The 15,622-nt window shown below is 35.5% G+C and overlaps 1 protein-coding gene across 1 annotated transcript; it reads right to left on the reverse strand.

The window, feature by feature from the left end:
- Positions 1 to 7,415: 7,415 nt before the first annotated feature.
- On the reverse strand, positions 7,416 to 15,381 carry Hyal4 (hyaluronoglucosaminidase 4). Its single transcript, XM_013019977.1, has 3 exons — positions 14,424 to 15,381; positions 9,346 to 9,435; positions 7,416 to 7,852 (listed from the first exon to the last, which is right to left on the reverse strand). The coding sequence occupies exons 1-3, from the start codon at positions 15,375 to 15,377 to the stop codon at positions 7,451 to 7,453; spliced, it is 1,446 nt and encodes a 481-aa protein (XP_012875431.1). The 5' UTR covers positions 15,378 to 15,381; the 3' UTR covers positions 7,416 to 7,450.
- Between the last annotated feature and the right edge of the window lie 241 nt (positions 15,382 to 15,622).

Genomic DNA, 15,622 nt, shown 5'->3' on the forward strand with positions numbered 1-15,622 from the left:
CTAGGCATCGTTAATTCAAGAAATCAATGTCTTCACTCTGCCAAAAATCCATCCCTCAGTTCCACACGGACAGGCAGTTAAACTTTATGTGTTTCTATTCCCTAAGTTCTCATGTCAAACTCTACTCCAAGCAATGAGTCTACCTAGCCTTGGAGCCCAATATGAAGTCCCAAGTTACAGATCACAAAGAAGATCATGCACATATAGCAATTCCATTTGGAAATGAAATGCAAATCTTCTCAAATGAGGTTCATATATTGAACCTCATTTGCTTGCTCCCTTACAAGTTATGCTCTTGTGGCAATTGTCTTCTATGGAATAGACTGTAAGAAGTGCAAAATGTTTTATGTAAGCCACATGCCAACCACAAAGCAAAAATCGATGTTAAAAGCACAAAACAAAAAAGGATTCCAATCCACCACAAAAAGCCATCCAACCACAAAGGAAGACAGCAAATGAGAATGAAAGAAACTATCTATTTGCCAAACATCCAGAAAACAATTGCAAAGTGACAGACAGCAGTAAATGCTTATCTATCAATAGACTTAAAATCTCCAATAAAAATTAGAGAGTATGTGAATGACTCAATGAAGAGTCGGGGAATTCTTTGATGCCTACAGAAGACCAGACTTGCTTTAAAAAAAAGTCCAAATGAAGGAATAACTAAAGATGAAAGCACTACACATGTAGTGTAGTGTAGTATAGATTTTTTTTACACTAAACAATAGATTTTAGGTCTAAAACTGTTAAAAGAGACAAGGAAAGATATATAGTGATAAAAGAATATATCCAGAAATTGTACCACTTATAATTATATGCACACTGAACATCAATATATGCACTCATACACAAATAATATACATAATCAAGAGTGCTGACAGATACAAAATTAAAAGACCTAAAGTGAAAATCAACTGTGCAACAATAATTTTACAGACAACTTCAATACCCAACAATGGGTAGATCATCCAGGAAAAAAATTACTAAGGAAACATTAAACCAAGTGGACCTAACAGAAATGTAGGAGCATTCCATCTAACTGAAATAGAATATACATTCTTCTCAAGTACATATAAACAATTTGCCATGCTTAATCATATGTTAGACCACAAGTCTTAGAAAGTTTAATGTAATTGAACGAAGGAGTAGGTAACAATGCTCCATGGGAAATGTACCTTACTCATGTAACTATAACCCCTCTGTAGGGTATTTTTACAATAAAATATATACCAAAAATAATGCAATTGAAATCATATGAAGTGTCAAAAATAGCATAAAATTATAAAATCCGTATCAAAAGACAATTATAAATGAAATTATATATAATAAATGAAATTAATTAGAATGGATTTAAGGTAATAAAATCTGGGGAAAGTGACCTCATGTAAAAATAAAATGTAGAAAAGATAAATTATGCTCCACTTTAAAATTTTTTAAGTTAATAATTTTTACTTTTATTTCTATGCATTAATGGGATTAAAAAAGTGTTTTTATAGCTTACAGACGAGGCGTAGAAAAATTAAATCAAGTTAACATATCCACCACCTAAAATGTTTATTGCTTTTGTGGCACAAACACTAGAAATTTAAACTCTAAATGATGTTATAATGCAAAACACACTGCTATTACATATATTTGCTGTGAAACGAAACAAATCTCAAAAGAAAAGACTATGTCAAAGATTTTGTGTTTCTTGATCATCATTTTCCCATTTTCCCTAAACTTCCTTCAGCTTATACTATCTTCTCCTATAAATTCACTATTTTATATTCCAAATATTAATGAGAACACACTATTTGTACTTCTGTGTCTGGTTTATTTTATTTACTCTAAAGTTTTGCAGTTCCATTGATGCTATATATGACAGCATTTGTTTTTGAAGGCCAAATGGTATTCCTTTGTGTATATAAATCATACTTTCTTTATCCATTCATTATTTGGTAAGCATTTAAATGATTCCATATCTTAGCTCTTGTGAGTGCTGCTCAATTGATCTGAAGTATTTTAATTAATAATCTGATATGTGATTTCTGGATCTCTCTGTAATAACATTTTCAGTTTTTAAATGATATCCATTCAGTTTTCCATAATGAATGTGCCAGTTTACACCATTCTCACCACAGGTAACAAAGATTCCCTTTTCTAGTCTTCTTTGTTAATCACTTCTTATCTTTTGTCTTTAGCAATAACCACCTGACAAGTGAGAAGTGGTCTCAAATTGTGCTTTTAAATTAATTTTCCCTAATAAATACACCTGAACATGATAAATTATACAGGACTCTAGACATTCATACAGTGAGACCAAAGGAGGATATTCTTAGGAGAGTACCAAGAAAAAAAAGAATAAATATGATCACATTTGAAGTTTATGTACTTTCTATGATCAATTGTACTTTCACAGGAAGAGTTTTGGGACCTTCTGAATACTGTGTCTAGTACAGTGCAGCACGTGTTCAGAAGAGTTAACATTTAACAAACTCACTCCATTTAACAACATGAGAAGAGTATTTTATCTTTGGACTTCTGACCACCAAATATCTGATCACTAGACATTCCAAAAACCCATTGTTACTCCAAAACAATTGGGATTTTAGATAAAACATACACTCAGTGCAATGCTACGCTAAGAGACATAAGAAAATATACCATCCCTTGCCCAAGAAGAGTGACTCAGACTGGACTAGGAAGTGTGATCTCAAGTAGTAAACAAATAATAATGACAGGATTCTGTGAGGGCCTGGACCCAAATGATTGCTGCTTTCAAAAGACCCAGCTTCAATCTGCCTGTATGTGGTGACAGTGGAACTGAGACTCCACCAATGCCCCTGAATCCTTGTAACCTTGGGGACCTCAAGAGGGAGTGAATTGTCTCCAAATAGCAGCATTTTATGACTCGTAGATGAAGTAGATGTAGATACTGTCTGAGGACATTAAGACCACAAGCTAAAAGAAAGAAGGAGGGAGGCATAGAAGAAGAAGAAATGGAGAGAGGAAGAAATGGAGAGAGGAAATGGAGAAAGAAGGGAAAGAGGGAGGGAAAACAGAGCAAGGGAGGAAGGAAAGGAGAAAATTTAAGAAAACAGATAAGCTGACCACCAGAACTGAAAACTTTTGCGTTCCAAATTACTTACCATAAAGAAAGTGAAAAAGACAATCCAAAGAACGGGAGATAACATTTTCAAGTCCTATATGTGATAAGAGAGTTTTATTTAAAATATACAGAGACTGGTTGCAACAATCATAACTCAGTAATAAAAAAGACAAGTGAAAATTGGCAAAAATATGAATAGACCTTTCTTCGTAAAATATATATTAAAAGCAAAGAAAGCACATTGTGCTATCATGACAACTTACCACATAGTAGATAAATAGCTGTGGATTCCCTTACCCTTCCAGAGGCTGGAAGTCCACAATAATGGCAGAGTTGGCTTTCCTGAGGCAATCTCTCCTTAGTTGTAGATAGCCATCTTCTCTGTGTGGAGTCACATGACCTCCATGGTTGAAGGTCTGTGTCCTAATCTTTTCTTTATATACTCATAGCAGTCATATTGCATTAGGGCCAATCCCAAGACATCATGATTCTTTGTAAAAGAACCTATTTTTCAATACAATCACATTCTATTGTACCAGGGATTCGAATGTCAATATATAAATGTTGGATGTGAAATACAATTTTACCTATAGTTAGTATATATACTAAGATGCTCAACATTAATAGTCAATAGGGAAATACAAATTAAAACCCCATTTGATTCCACTGCTTACCTAAGATATTTATTAGGAAATGAATGTTAACTGTTGTCTATGAAGACATAGAAAAATATAAATTCCCAAACAGAGAGGAAAGCAAAATAGTAAAGCTGCTTTGGAAAATAATATGGCAGTTCCTAAAAAAACAGGTGAACATGAAGTTAGCCATCAGCTAGAAATTCTTTTTTGCTGGCATGTGTTATACATAGTAAGAGATTTTATTATGACACTTCCATAATAAATATATATACTTTGATTATTCACTTCCACTGTCATTCTTTCTTACCCCTCATCCCCCCTCCTTTTATTCCCTTCTCATTCTAGCTCCTAGTAGTACCCCTTTGACTTTCATGACCTTGGCTGTTCTCTCTGTTTTATTTTGTTTTCCCCTGGCTTGTGCAACTGAGATAAAGTATGTCTTTGTCTTTGTAGGAATGACTTATTTCAGCTAACATGATGATCTCCAGTTCCATCCAGCTAAAAGGCAGAATTTCCATCTTCTCAATAGCAAACCTTATTATGTGTGTATTTATATATATATATATATATATATATACATATATATCATATATTCATTCATCTGTTGATGAGCACCTAGGCTAACTCCATAATTTTGCTATAAACATAAAACTTGCAATTCTACTTCTAGGTGTATACTCAGTAAAAATGAATATATGTATGTGCACACATCCATGCAAAACACATACATAAGTGTTTATAGTAATTTATAAAAGTTTGTTAATAATAACCAAGATGCTTGCAGTGGTTTGTCTCTACTATCCCAATTCCTTGGAGGCTGAATAGAGAGGAACACATGAACCAGAAGTTCAACACAAGCCTGGTAATAGAAACTAACCTCATCTCCAATACAAAATATATCTCCAACATTGGATTGAAAAGAAATTCAGCACTAACATATTGTAAATAATAGATGAAAGTTGAAAACCCTATACTAGGTAAAAGAAGCCAGTCACACAAGGTCATGTGCTATTTTATTTTACTTATGGTCACATAAACATTAAGAATAAGCAATTTAACATTAACTTTAAGAATCATATATATGAATTACAGCTACATTAAGTGGCTACAATTTTTTAATCCTCTCACAAAGAAAATGACCTAAATTTGAATTAGAATTCTCAGACTCAGATTTTAAACTCACAGTTAAAAATTGTCTATCATGAAAGCAAATAGACTACTATGGCTAAGACTGGCAAAAAATTAAAATATATTTAGACATTGTTAATATATGAGGAATTACAAATATTGAGTATGGAATGTTATGTACATCTACAATATTAATAAAAGATGAAGAAGGAATCCCAAAGGAAACTATCCTAGCAGGCAGATTTGAAAATACTGATTTTTAAATGAATTATAATAATGGAAATTAAACACTGAGTTAATTGCTTAATAGGTCAGGTACAAATGAAAAGTAGCAATAAGCAATACTAAATAAAAAAATCTAAGAAAAATATGTCAAGGTTGTAGCTTAGAAAGACAAGGAGATAAGAAAGAGAAATTAAAGAACTACAAAGAGACAGTATTTGGAGAGATGGTAACAAGAACTTTCCAGACTCTAAAAAACAGAATGAGAAGAAATGTTTACTCAGACACTGAAACAAAATTATAGAGCGTTATAATAAATTTTAATTAACAGATCACACTTTATTAAAATTATGAAAAAGTCCTGTGCAAGAGATGGTTAAGAGACTGAAGAAATAAGCCATAGAATGGGAGAGAATATGGGCAAAACATACATCCACTAAAGAACAAGGCATCATTAGGATGGCTAAATCTTCCAAACAATACCATGTGTTAGCAGGAATTTGGAGTGGTAGGATCTTCCTCTCTCTCTGTCTCTCTCTCTGTCTCTCTCTATATCTCTATCTTTCTTTCCCTCCCTCTTTCTCTTTCTCTCTCTCATAACTAATTAGAAGAAAAAATGGTACATCACTTTAGAAAGATAAAACTGAATATAATTTTTACTCAACTGACTAGAAAGCCTATATGTGCACAAAATCATCTACAGCTACATTATTCCTGTTCACAGGCTCTCAAATAAAACATACAAGATGCCCCTCAATACATGGATGGGTAAACACATTGCAAATTTGGCTTTAAAACATCAAGGGAAATTAGGGAAAGTGGTTAAATTGAAGTAATCCAACTGATGTCTTATCAAATGGCTTTAAAATTATTTCTAATAATATGTAAAGATTATGAAGCAAGGATCAAAATATTAAGATGAAAATTCAGGTTATAAAAGTAACCATAAATTACAACAATGTTTTTTTCAAGTCTTTAAGAGAAATGTTTAGAAAAATTACACAAAAAGCTATCAATGCATGTCATACTATCAGTGATTGGTATTATTATTATTTTTTTCCTATATTACAAAAATTCCTCTCATGGACATGGGAATGAATCAAATAGCATTCCGTATTCACCAGCATCATATCTCTCTTCAATTCTTCTTTCAGTTGTCTCATGGGAAGAGAACCTTATCAATGAACCTGTCTTCCAAGAGTGCAACATAATGCATCAATGATTCCACATAGAACCTAGTGCCAAAAAGAGGAAATTGCCCAAGACTGTTTATCAAGTGCTTTGCATTTCTGTTATTGACCAAGATTGCTGTGGATTTCACTGTATATAATAAAAGCCCATGTATTCAAGGGAAGTGTTATCACACTTACTCCTCAGGATAACCTGCCAAGGGGGAAATGTATCAAAAATTTCAGATGACAAAATGGGGAATATAAATATCTTGACCGGTCATACAACCAGATAAAACCCTAATTCAAATGAAGCAAAGTGACTCTCAATCCATTACTCGAAGCTCATACATGAGATGAGCGGTCAGGGGAAGTAAAATAGCTTAAGTGTCTTATGTGTGGTCATTATTCAATCTTTTAGTACTATTTTTTCCCTTCAGAAGCCATCAACTGTACTTTTATTAACATGGCTCCAAGATTCAGACTTATAGTACTGTCCTTTTAGACAAACATGGCTATGAACCCAAACCCTTTCATAGTATTGGAATGGCAGGTCTGTGAGAGAGGAACTCATGGCTAGAGAGAGAGGTAACATATTGAATAACTGCTTTTGCAATAAGGTAGAAACAGCCCCACTTGTCTTTGTCCCTGTCCTCTCATGAGATTCCATGTAACGGATAATTTTTCATCCATGATTCTAGAGGCAAGGAGAGGGAACAGTATCCAAGGCTGAATCTGAAGTTTGAACAGTACTTTGTATTCTCTAATAGACCACTGGACCATAGCATGAATCCCTTGCAATGTCCTCTTCTGTTTCAGCCAGAGAATTACTTAGTAATCTATCCTTCAATAAATTCCTAGCAGCACAAAATGGCCTTTTAAATCAATAATTTAATATTTCTATGTAGACTTAAAGTATGTGCATTCATACAAAGATTATGTGTACTAGCTTTAGTTTTACATACAATTTAAATATTCTATGGAGGAAGAGGAATGCATTAATTTGTGCGTCTCAACCTATTTTCTAACCTAATTGGTGGCACGTAATGTAGTATGTTTCTATTTATGTTGAATGCTATACATAATGTCTATTTATAATACTTCTCAAAAGAACTTATAAGAGAAAAAAAATGTCCATAAGTTTCAAGTTTTCCTTATCACCTCCTGTAGAGCCCACACAATTCTCTCTAAATGCAATTGTTTCACAAGTGTATGTTGCAATAACCTGTTAAAAGTAGTACACACGTTGTTATTAGTGAGCCAGAGAAAGATAAAGGCCCAGAGCAACCATCAGCTTCCTTTGTTTCTCTGCAATCAGGCCCTCCATATCCCAGGTAACAATGACAGGAAAATTTCTCTGCCATCACTGCCAGGTCTCCCTCAGAGGCTCTTCCATTCACAATAAAGTCCCCAGCCTCAGAGGCATCTATATGGTAGCTTGCAGAGTTCAGGTGGAGGTAATCTGGGGCTTCCCACACCTTCCGTATGCACCTCCCATTATTCCTGCAGAGGTGAACACTGCATACCTCAGCCGCTCTGGTCACATTGACTATGTAACTCCCCAAATCAGAACTCACAAAGCGCTTCACTTTTGTACAGTTGGCCTGGAAAAGTAAAAACATATGAATTTTAGTGCCTCTTCTGCTATTGAGCTGAAATTCTAGACCCATTAGGTAGCTCTTTGGATATGACTGAAACCAGACCAGCTTGGTTTCAGAGGGTGAACTCTTAGGCTCCTGGACACCATAATCATGGCTTCCAGATCCAAAAAGGAGAGAAGATCAGGGACAAGAAATAGAGAATAGTTGAAGTCTAGCAACTGAACAGGCAAATGATCCCTAGAGGAGCCACGTAAAAATATAAATTAGAGGAAGACAATGTCTTTCTTCTTAAGCTTACATGTTAACAAGTGTGAAAGGAAAGAGACAAATTCAAATAAGAAATTATGCCAAAGCTCGTGGACTTTATCTACTTACCAGATATGTGGTACTTTTTATGGTTATGTCAGAATCTGAACATCCAACTGTAGCCTTATGGATTTTCTTGTCAATTGTGCTTCAACATTACCTTTTCTGTACTTGTATATACAACTGGAATTCAAGAAAACTTAGAAAATGGCTGTGTGTGTGTGTGTGTGTGTGTGTGTGTGTGCACGTGAATGTGTGTGCACATCCTATCATGTGTTCTAAACTGACCCCAACTACCTCAAGCATACTAATTCATGATGAAGTATTTCTCATGAGTCTCATGGGGAAGGAAGTCAGGAATTGAGCTTCTCAGTACTTATATTATTCATATAGGTAGACAAAAGCATGTCACTTCATGAATATATCTTTATAGCAATAAATCGAACTGGTGACACTAAAAACAGTGATTATTGTGGACTGGTAAAAAGTTGATTTAATATTATAATTCAAGACAAGATGTGCTATACTGTACAGACACACAAGAACTTCTGGAAACACACAAAACTTTGTGATTAATATGGATTATGGAAAATAAGAAAGATTTCTTGGAATATACAATATTCCCGCTGAGTGAAATTTAAGAGACAAATTTTGCTTTAAATCCTATTAATTTTAAGATAATTTCTCTAGAAAAGTAACTTCAATGTAATGGCCAATATCCATCTGTCTCTGCTTCTCAAGTAGGATATGATACAGTTCATGTTGTGGTTCAATAAAAGGGCTCCATTGCCCAATTATCTGTGGTAAATGCCAGTTCCACCACTAACTAGCTTACATCACTCTTACCCTGATTAAATTTCTTTTCTTGTGTCCCCTGTCTATAAATGAAGATGTTAGTCCTTCATATGACCAGCAATTGAGCAAAACCTAGACAGCCACAAAAGATCTCTTAGCTGCTTTCTTAGGTAGCATAAAGCAAATACACAGTCAATATCAGTGTTATAATTACAACATTTATAAAAGAAACTACATGTGTGGGGTTCCATCTATGTAGTTGGCACTGATTTGGATTTTGGTCCTAAAACTGGTTTGCTGTGGGGGTCATAAGTCTTTGATTAGAGTAAACTCTATAGGATAATAAAGCAAATACTTCCACAAGTAATCAAAACACCTTCAAGATCCTGCCTTACCTCAGAGGATGTTAAGTTCATATCTCCCCAAATTACAACGCCTGCAGCTCCCAGGGCAGCACTTTCTCCTATGGTACTAATTAGATCTTGCTAGATGGAAGAGAAATCAGTTCACCATTAATTTTAATATAAATCAACCCATCAGTGATTAGAATTACAGGACATGCTCATGTACTCCACAGAAATTATTCTTTACTTTCTTACAGTAATACAAATCACGGTTCAACTCTATAATCTATCTTCATATGTAACAGTATAGAAATTTTCTTCAAAAATCTAAAGAAAAATTGACATTTTGTCATGCAGAATGTTATATTGAAATAAGTAGACTGTAAAATAGTCATCAGAAGTTTTTTATTTAAAGTTGATTAGAGCATATACACATAAACTACCTATATGTATATATCCACAAACAGAACACTAATGTTTTTTCCTTAAAATATAATCATCTTAGTCACTTTTCTTATCTGTTTTTCAATATGACCCAACCTCCACAGTGACTAAGAGAGGCTACAATCATTTTGATTCCCAAACCAGATAAAATGATTCTGATTCATATTTGATTTCTAAAATCAAGTATGTTTAATTTTGAAGTAGTTGGTTTACTATGCTTTAGGACACAGCTAACAATGGCAAAGCCACCATTATTTTTCCTAATATGGTTAAGATAGACAAAACAAGATTTCAGCAAGAGGATTTGGGAATTTCGTTTTAAAGGTTATTGTGCATGTGTGTGTGTGTGTGTGTGTGTGTGTGTGTGTGTGTGTGTGTGTGTGTGTGTGTTTAAAGGTTATCATGAATCTAGAGTATTTTAGGGATTCCTAAAATACTCTGAGTGTGCATATCTGCTTATCTACTTTATTAGATAATGATATATTCTCCTTGCCTTTGGGATACAAAATGTGTGTCTCCTTTACTACAAAAAAAAATGAATTTCTCCCAGGTAGAAATGGTAATTTAGTAGAAAACAAGAGCAAAAACTTTAAATAGTACTGTGTCTTGGCCACTTCATCATAATGTCAATATTGAGAGGTGAGTTTCCTTTTCTAGCACTTCTGTGGTTCACTACTCAAATTAAAGGTTTACAATTCCAATTTTTAAACTTCTTTTTTTTCTGGCTATTGTTCTGGTAATTTTCAAAAGGTGGAGAGCTTTGGGGTTAAATTGATTTTCCATTCAGGTTCACATCTCTTTTCATTTCCCAGGATCATAGTGCTGGCTGAGAAATGGAAGGTCTGTTGAGGCCCAAATGAGATGCTGTAAATGAAAGGACTTTGAAATTTGTCAATGGTCTGATGAAAGGAACTGGAGGAAAAGGAGGAGAAGAGAAAAAGTCTACTCAGACTGCAGACCCAACAGTCTGTATCTATCAACTCTACAAAGGCAGGAGGGAGCAGAAATCCTCCCTCAGACCATTGATCCAGACTCAGCAAATGCGGAAGCCACCATTGTTGTGATGAACAAGAGGCCCACTGTGGGGTGCTGAGTCTTACTAATGAGCTTCCTTCACACGTTAGCAAGAGGAACACTGGTTAATTACAAGAATAAAATCTTAACTCTCCAGTGGGGAAGATCTCTTCATCATCACCATCATCATCATTGTCGTCATCATCATCCTCACTCTCATCATCAGTGTTGTCATTATTATTACTTGGCAGTAACTGAATTTGAACTCTAGGCTTTCCACCCTTGCTGGTGCTCTGCCTGGGCTTAGATTGGTTATTTTTGAGAGACGGTCTTTTAAACATTTCTGCCCTGGTTTTCCTTAAATTCCTATGTTCCTGACTAAGAAGAATTATAGGGTGAGCCAATAACATCTTGGTAATGTTAACTATTTTCATAAAGCCCGTATTCTGCATTTATATGTAGGTAGAATAGGTAATTTCCATATAGAATGATGCATTAACTGCTCCAGTGTTTGTTGTTTCCCTCAGGATATAGCTAATGTTTAAAATTCTTAGGTACCCTATGGCTAAATTCAAGTCTTTGGTACTGTTAAGAAGTGATGCCATACCACGTATATTTCTTTAGTACCTTAAATTTTTGTATGCCTTTTCTCACTTGCAATTCAAAAGCTTCTGCTAGGGCAGATAAAGAAGGTAATACCGTCTATTTTTCATACTAAGGTCTTGAATTCCCGTGAGAACTGCTACTTACTGAACCCTTTTCCTAATCGTACTGTGTGTACTCTTAAAACACAGGCATTTCTGAGAAAAGTTAGATATGAAAGCCCTCAAGTCATTTAAATTGGTTAAAAGTGAAAGTCCAATTTTTCTAAATTTCTGTGGCAAATTTTTATGGTGGATAGAATTCAAGGATGTATTCCCTGGTCTGCTAAAACAATTGGAAAATACGTTGTCTTCCACAAGAATATTAAGAAGGAAATGATGCACAAACTTGTTTCTTCTTTCCTCTGACAGAAGAAAGGCATGTCAGCGGCTATCACTACTTTATAAACAAGCTGACCTAAGGTTTGCAGAATGTACTCTGTCCCTTAAAGTGACTTATTTCTTGCAAAAGCAAATTTTTATCACTAAAAAAAAAGAGAGAGAGAAGTCATTTGAACTCTATGTAAGAAAAGAAGACTCACAAACAAAGGGTGTAATTAACTCTCAATGCTGGAGTCAAGATTTAAATACTTTTTTAAAAAATTCTGGGCCAAGTGCCAGTGGCTTACACCTCCAATTCTAGATAATTGGGAAGCTTGAAATGAGAAATTGTGGTTCAAAGTCGGTCTTAGCAGAAAAAATTCATGAGACCCCCCTTCACAACTCATAGCTGAGGTTAATGGCATGTACCCATTATTCCAAGCTATGTGGGAAGCTGATATTGAAAGGATCATGGTTTCAAGCCAGCCTGGGCACAAAAATCCAGAAGACTATCTCAATGGAGGAAAGCTGGACACAGTGGTGAGCACTTATCCCACCAACTACCCTGAACCTACAGAGGACAGTTTACGGTCGAGGCACACATAGAGGCCTGAAGAGAGACTTTATTCTAAAAATAATCAACAAAGGCCTGCTACCCATGGCTCCTGCCTGTAATCCTAGCTACTCAGGAGGCTGAGATCTCAGGATCATGGTTCAAAGCCAGCCCAAGCAGGAAAGTCAAAGAGACTCTTAACTCCATCTAAATTACCCACAAAACCAGAAGTGGAGCTGTGACTCACATGGTAGAGTGCTAGCTTTAAGCAAAACAATTGCAGGGAAAATGTCCAGGTCCTGAGTTTAGGACCCAAGATCAGCACAAACAAAACTAAAACAGCAAAGAAACAGGGCAGGAGATATAATTCAGTAGATTGTCAGCCTAGCAAGTTTAAGGCCCTAAATTCAAAGTTCAGTACTACCACAAAGGAATAAAATATCCAGACAGTACTGATCGCCTATCATTCTTCAATTACATGTGACTGACTTTCGGTGTAGTATTGAATGTCACATCACAGGGAAGGTGCATCTTTCCTCATGAATAGTGTCAGAGGTCACATTTTGCACACTCTACAGGTGCACTATTTTCCTCTCTGCTGACCAGCCTCATGTCTTGTGCTTTTGCAAATACACACTGGTCACAATGAAGTCTACACCCATGGGCTGCATAACCTGCTCTTTAAGATGCCTAGTACTCAGGAGGGCTGTGCTTCTGTTTTATCACAGGCTGGTAGAATGGTGGGGGAAACAAAGAAGGTATGGTTGTTAAAAATGTATTTAACTTACAGTGTAATATATATCTTCAGACTCTGCTGCATTATAAATAAAAAAGCCTGAACAAATTTCAAGTCTTATCAATGTAGGAAATTTACATGCAATTATCTAAGTCCAACGATTAGAAGGTCCATTACTTTGACAGAAAGCTTGTGTGCTGAAGTGGCTTGAGTAGAAAGGAGAAAGAAAATCTTGTTGAACATTTGCTAACTTCAGAGTATGGTATTTATGAAGTCTAGGGTAGTATGTATTAGTTCACTAAGAGTAAACAGGCAGAATACATTTTTTTATTTGAGAGTTTTAACATAATGTCTCGAATCTATCTACTTATGATTTAAGAATTGAATTTAGGCTGGGCACTGGGGGCTCACTCCTATAATCCTAGCTACACAGAAGGCTGAGATCTGAGGATCACAGTTCAAAGCCTGCCTGGGCAGGAATGTCCGTGAGAATCTCACAAAACCAGAAGTGGCATTGTGGCTCAAGTAATAGAGCACTAGCCTTGTGCTAAAGAGCTGAGGGACAGTGCCCAGGCCCAGAGTTCAAGCCCCACGACTGCCAAAAAAAAAAAGAATTTAGAAACCCAAACTCATTTATCAATATTCCATCAGCATGCCCATAAAGGCTACAATAACCCAGATGGCTTATGAGTCCCGTGTACTTTTGTAAAAAAAATTAAAAATATAAATAAATGTGATAAAATCACAAACATGAAATATGCTATCTTAGTCATTTTTAATGGAGAACTAGCATTAAATATACTGACATTGTTATACTCCTCTGCGGGTTTTATGAAAGGCCCTATTATTCATTTAAAAGAAGACCCTTATTTCCTTTCTTTGATGGTGAGGACAAAACAAAAATATTTTTCATCGAGATTTCATATGCTGGAATGAAGAATTCCACTTTAAAATATTCTCTCTGATTTTCTAACCTGTCCACTACCAACCACTTCAACCCTATTGAACCCTATTTGCTCAATTTAAAGATGTGCAATCAAAGTTAGAGAGCAGAAAGTAATTGCTGGTATCACACATTAACCCCTTCCTGCCTTTTTATGATCCTCAGATGGAAAGTAATGATTATGACTAACATTTGACTATTAAAACTCAATTTTGCAGTACAGCATAGTGGTACATGCCTGTAATTTCTACACCCAGGGGATTGAAGCAAGAGGATGGAGAGTAGAGGGTCAGCCTGGGCTATATAGTTCTTAACTCAACAACAATCAGTTTGCAGGGATGAAAAATCTAAGTAGAGCAATATGCTAGCAGGAACTCTATGCAACATCCCATTAAGGGGTCATTCATCAAAAAAGGAAAAGTAACAAAGAAAGGTCCCCTTTCAGAATCCTCCAGAATTAAGTAAGGTGTTTCTTACCTTAGAAAGAAAAAATAAAGGTTCTTCTCTGTATCCCAGCCTTGTGTAAACAAATACAGGCAGGGCATATTCATGGGATGTCATGGTAGAAATTCTCAGGGATTCGTGTACCCGAAATTTTGAGAATCGCAAAATAGTCTCACTGTCTCTAAAGGATCTCTTGACACCAATAGACGGATATAACGCAGTACTGCTGTTCCAAAGCCAAGACAGCTCATTGTTCCTCAAAACTTCCTCTTCCGGGCATGATCCAGTATAATTGGGAGCATAAACATTGTAATTGTGGCAATCTGGATATAAATAATAACCCCAAAGACCCTTAGGGCGACTCTTAATTCCCATTTTAATAGTTTCCTTCATGAAAGCCTTAGCACTTTTTTCAAAGGTTGCTCTAGCTAAGTATTCCATATCAGTGGCTGATAAATTCTTTTGCATATCAGCAATGAGCTTCCTTGATTTCTGTCTGTAGACATCTTTCATGTTCCAGTTCCTGGCCCACTGCGGACGCCAGTATTCCCAGTCAATGACTGCAAGTCCACTGAAATCTTCCGTAGGAATGTAATGCTTAATGTCTTGATCAGCTTTTTCCAGATGGACTTGTAAGCTTACATTTTGGGGGAGACCTCCATTAATAGGAATCCCTTGTGATGTATACCACGGATAATATCCTAATCTGTTGACATAAAATATAGTGACATTTTGGCCTCTGGCATTGGCCAGTGGACTTCCAATTACTTGAAACATTTTCAAGTTCAAACTTAAATTATATTTGATCAAGCATTGATCTGTTGGAGCATTCCAAGCTGCAATGAAAGGTTTTCTTTGATAAATTGGAAGTCGAGCAGGCTTTAGAGAAGAGATAGACTTCAGAACAAAAAGCATGAGCAGCCATGCCATAAGGTGTATTGGTTGAACAAAACAAAGTCTTAATTGTCCTTCAGGTAATAGTTTCATGATAGGGCAACAAAACTTATGTTTAGTATGCCCTCAGAGACCTGTGGAGAGATTTGATTTTCTATTAGTGATTATTCTAAGGAAAAAGATTCAAACATTGAATGCATGTCATTATTACATTTCAAATGTCCATTTGACTTAAAATTTAAAGAGAGCTATAAATAAAGTGACATACAAAAAAGGTAGTGATTAGCCTTCTATTCAGAGGTAAGTATGAAATTTAATGAATGTTTATGGAGTACCAA

This window comes from Dipodomys ordii, unplaced genomic scaffold (assembly GCF_000151885.1).
Source record: "Dipodomys ordii isolate 6190 unplaced genomic scaffold, Dord_2.0 Scaffold48, whole genome shotgun sequence".
Taxonomy (NCBI): domain Eukaryota; kingdom Metazoa; phylum Chordata; class Mammalia; order Rodentia; family Heteromyidae; genus Dipodomys; species Dipodomys ordii.

What these genes read in the sequence shown, in the direction of transcription:
- Hyal4 (XM_013019977.1), bottom strand. Translation starts at nt 15,377, where the DNA reads ATGAAACTATTACCTGAAGGACAATTAAGACTTTGTTTTGTTCAACCA. An exon ending in CTTTATTTTTTCTTTCTAAG is followed by an intron (nt 9,436 to 14,423) that starts GTAAGAAACACC and finishes TCTTCCATCTAG; the next exon opens with CAAGATCTAATTAGTACCAT. An exon ending in TGAACTTAACATCCTCTGAG is followed by an intron (nt 7,853 to 9,345) that starts GTAAGGCAGGAT and finishes TTACTTTTCCAG; the next exon opens with GCCAACTGTACAAAAGTGAA.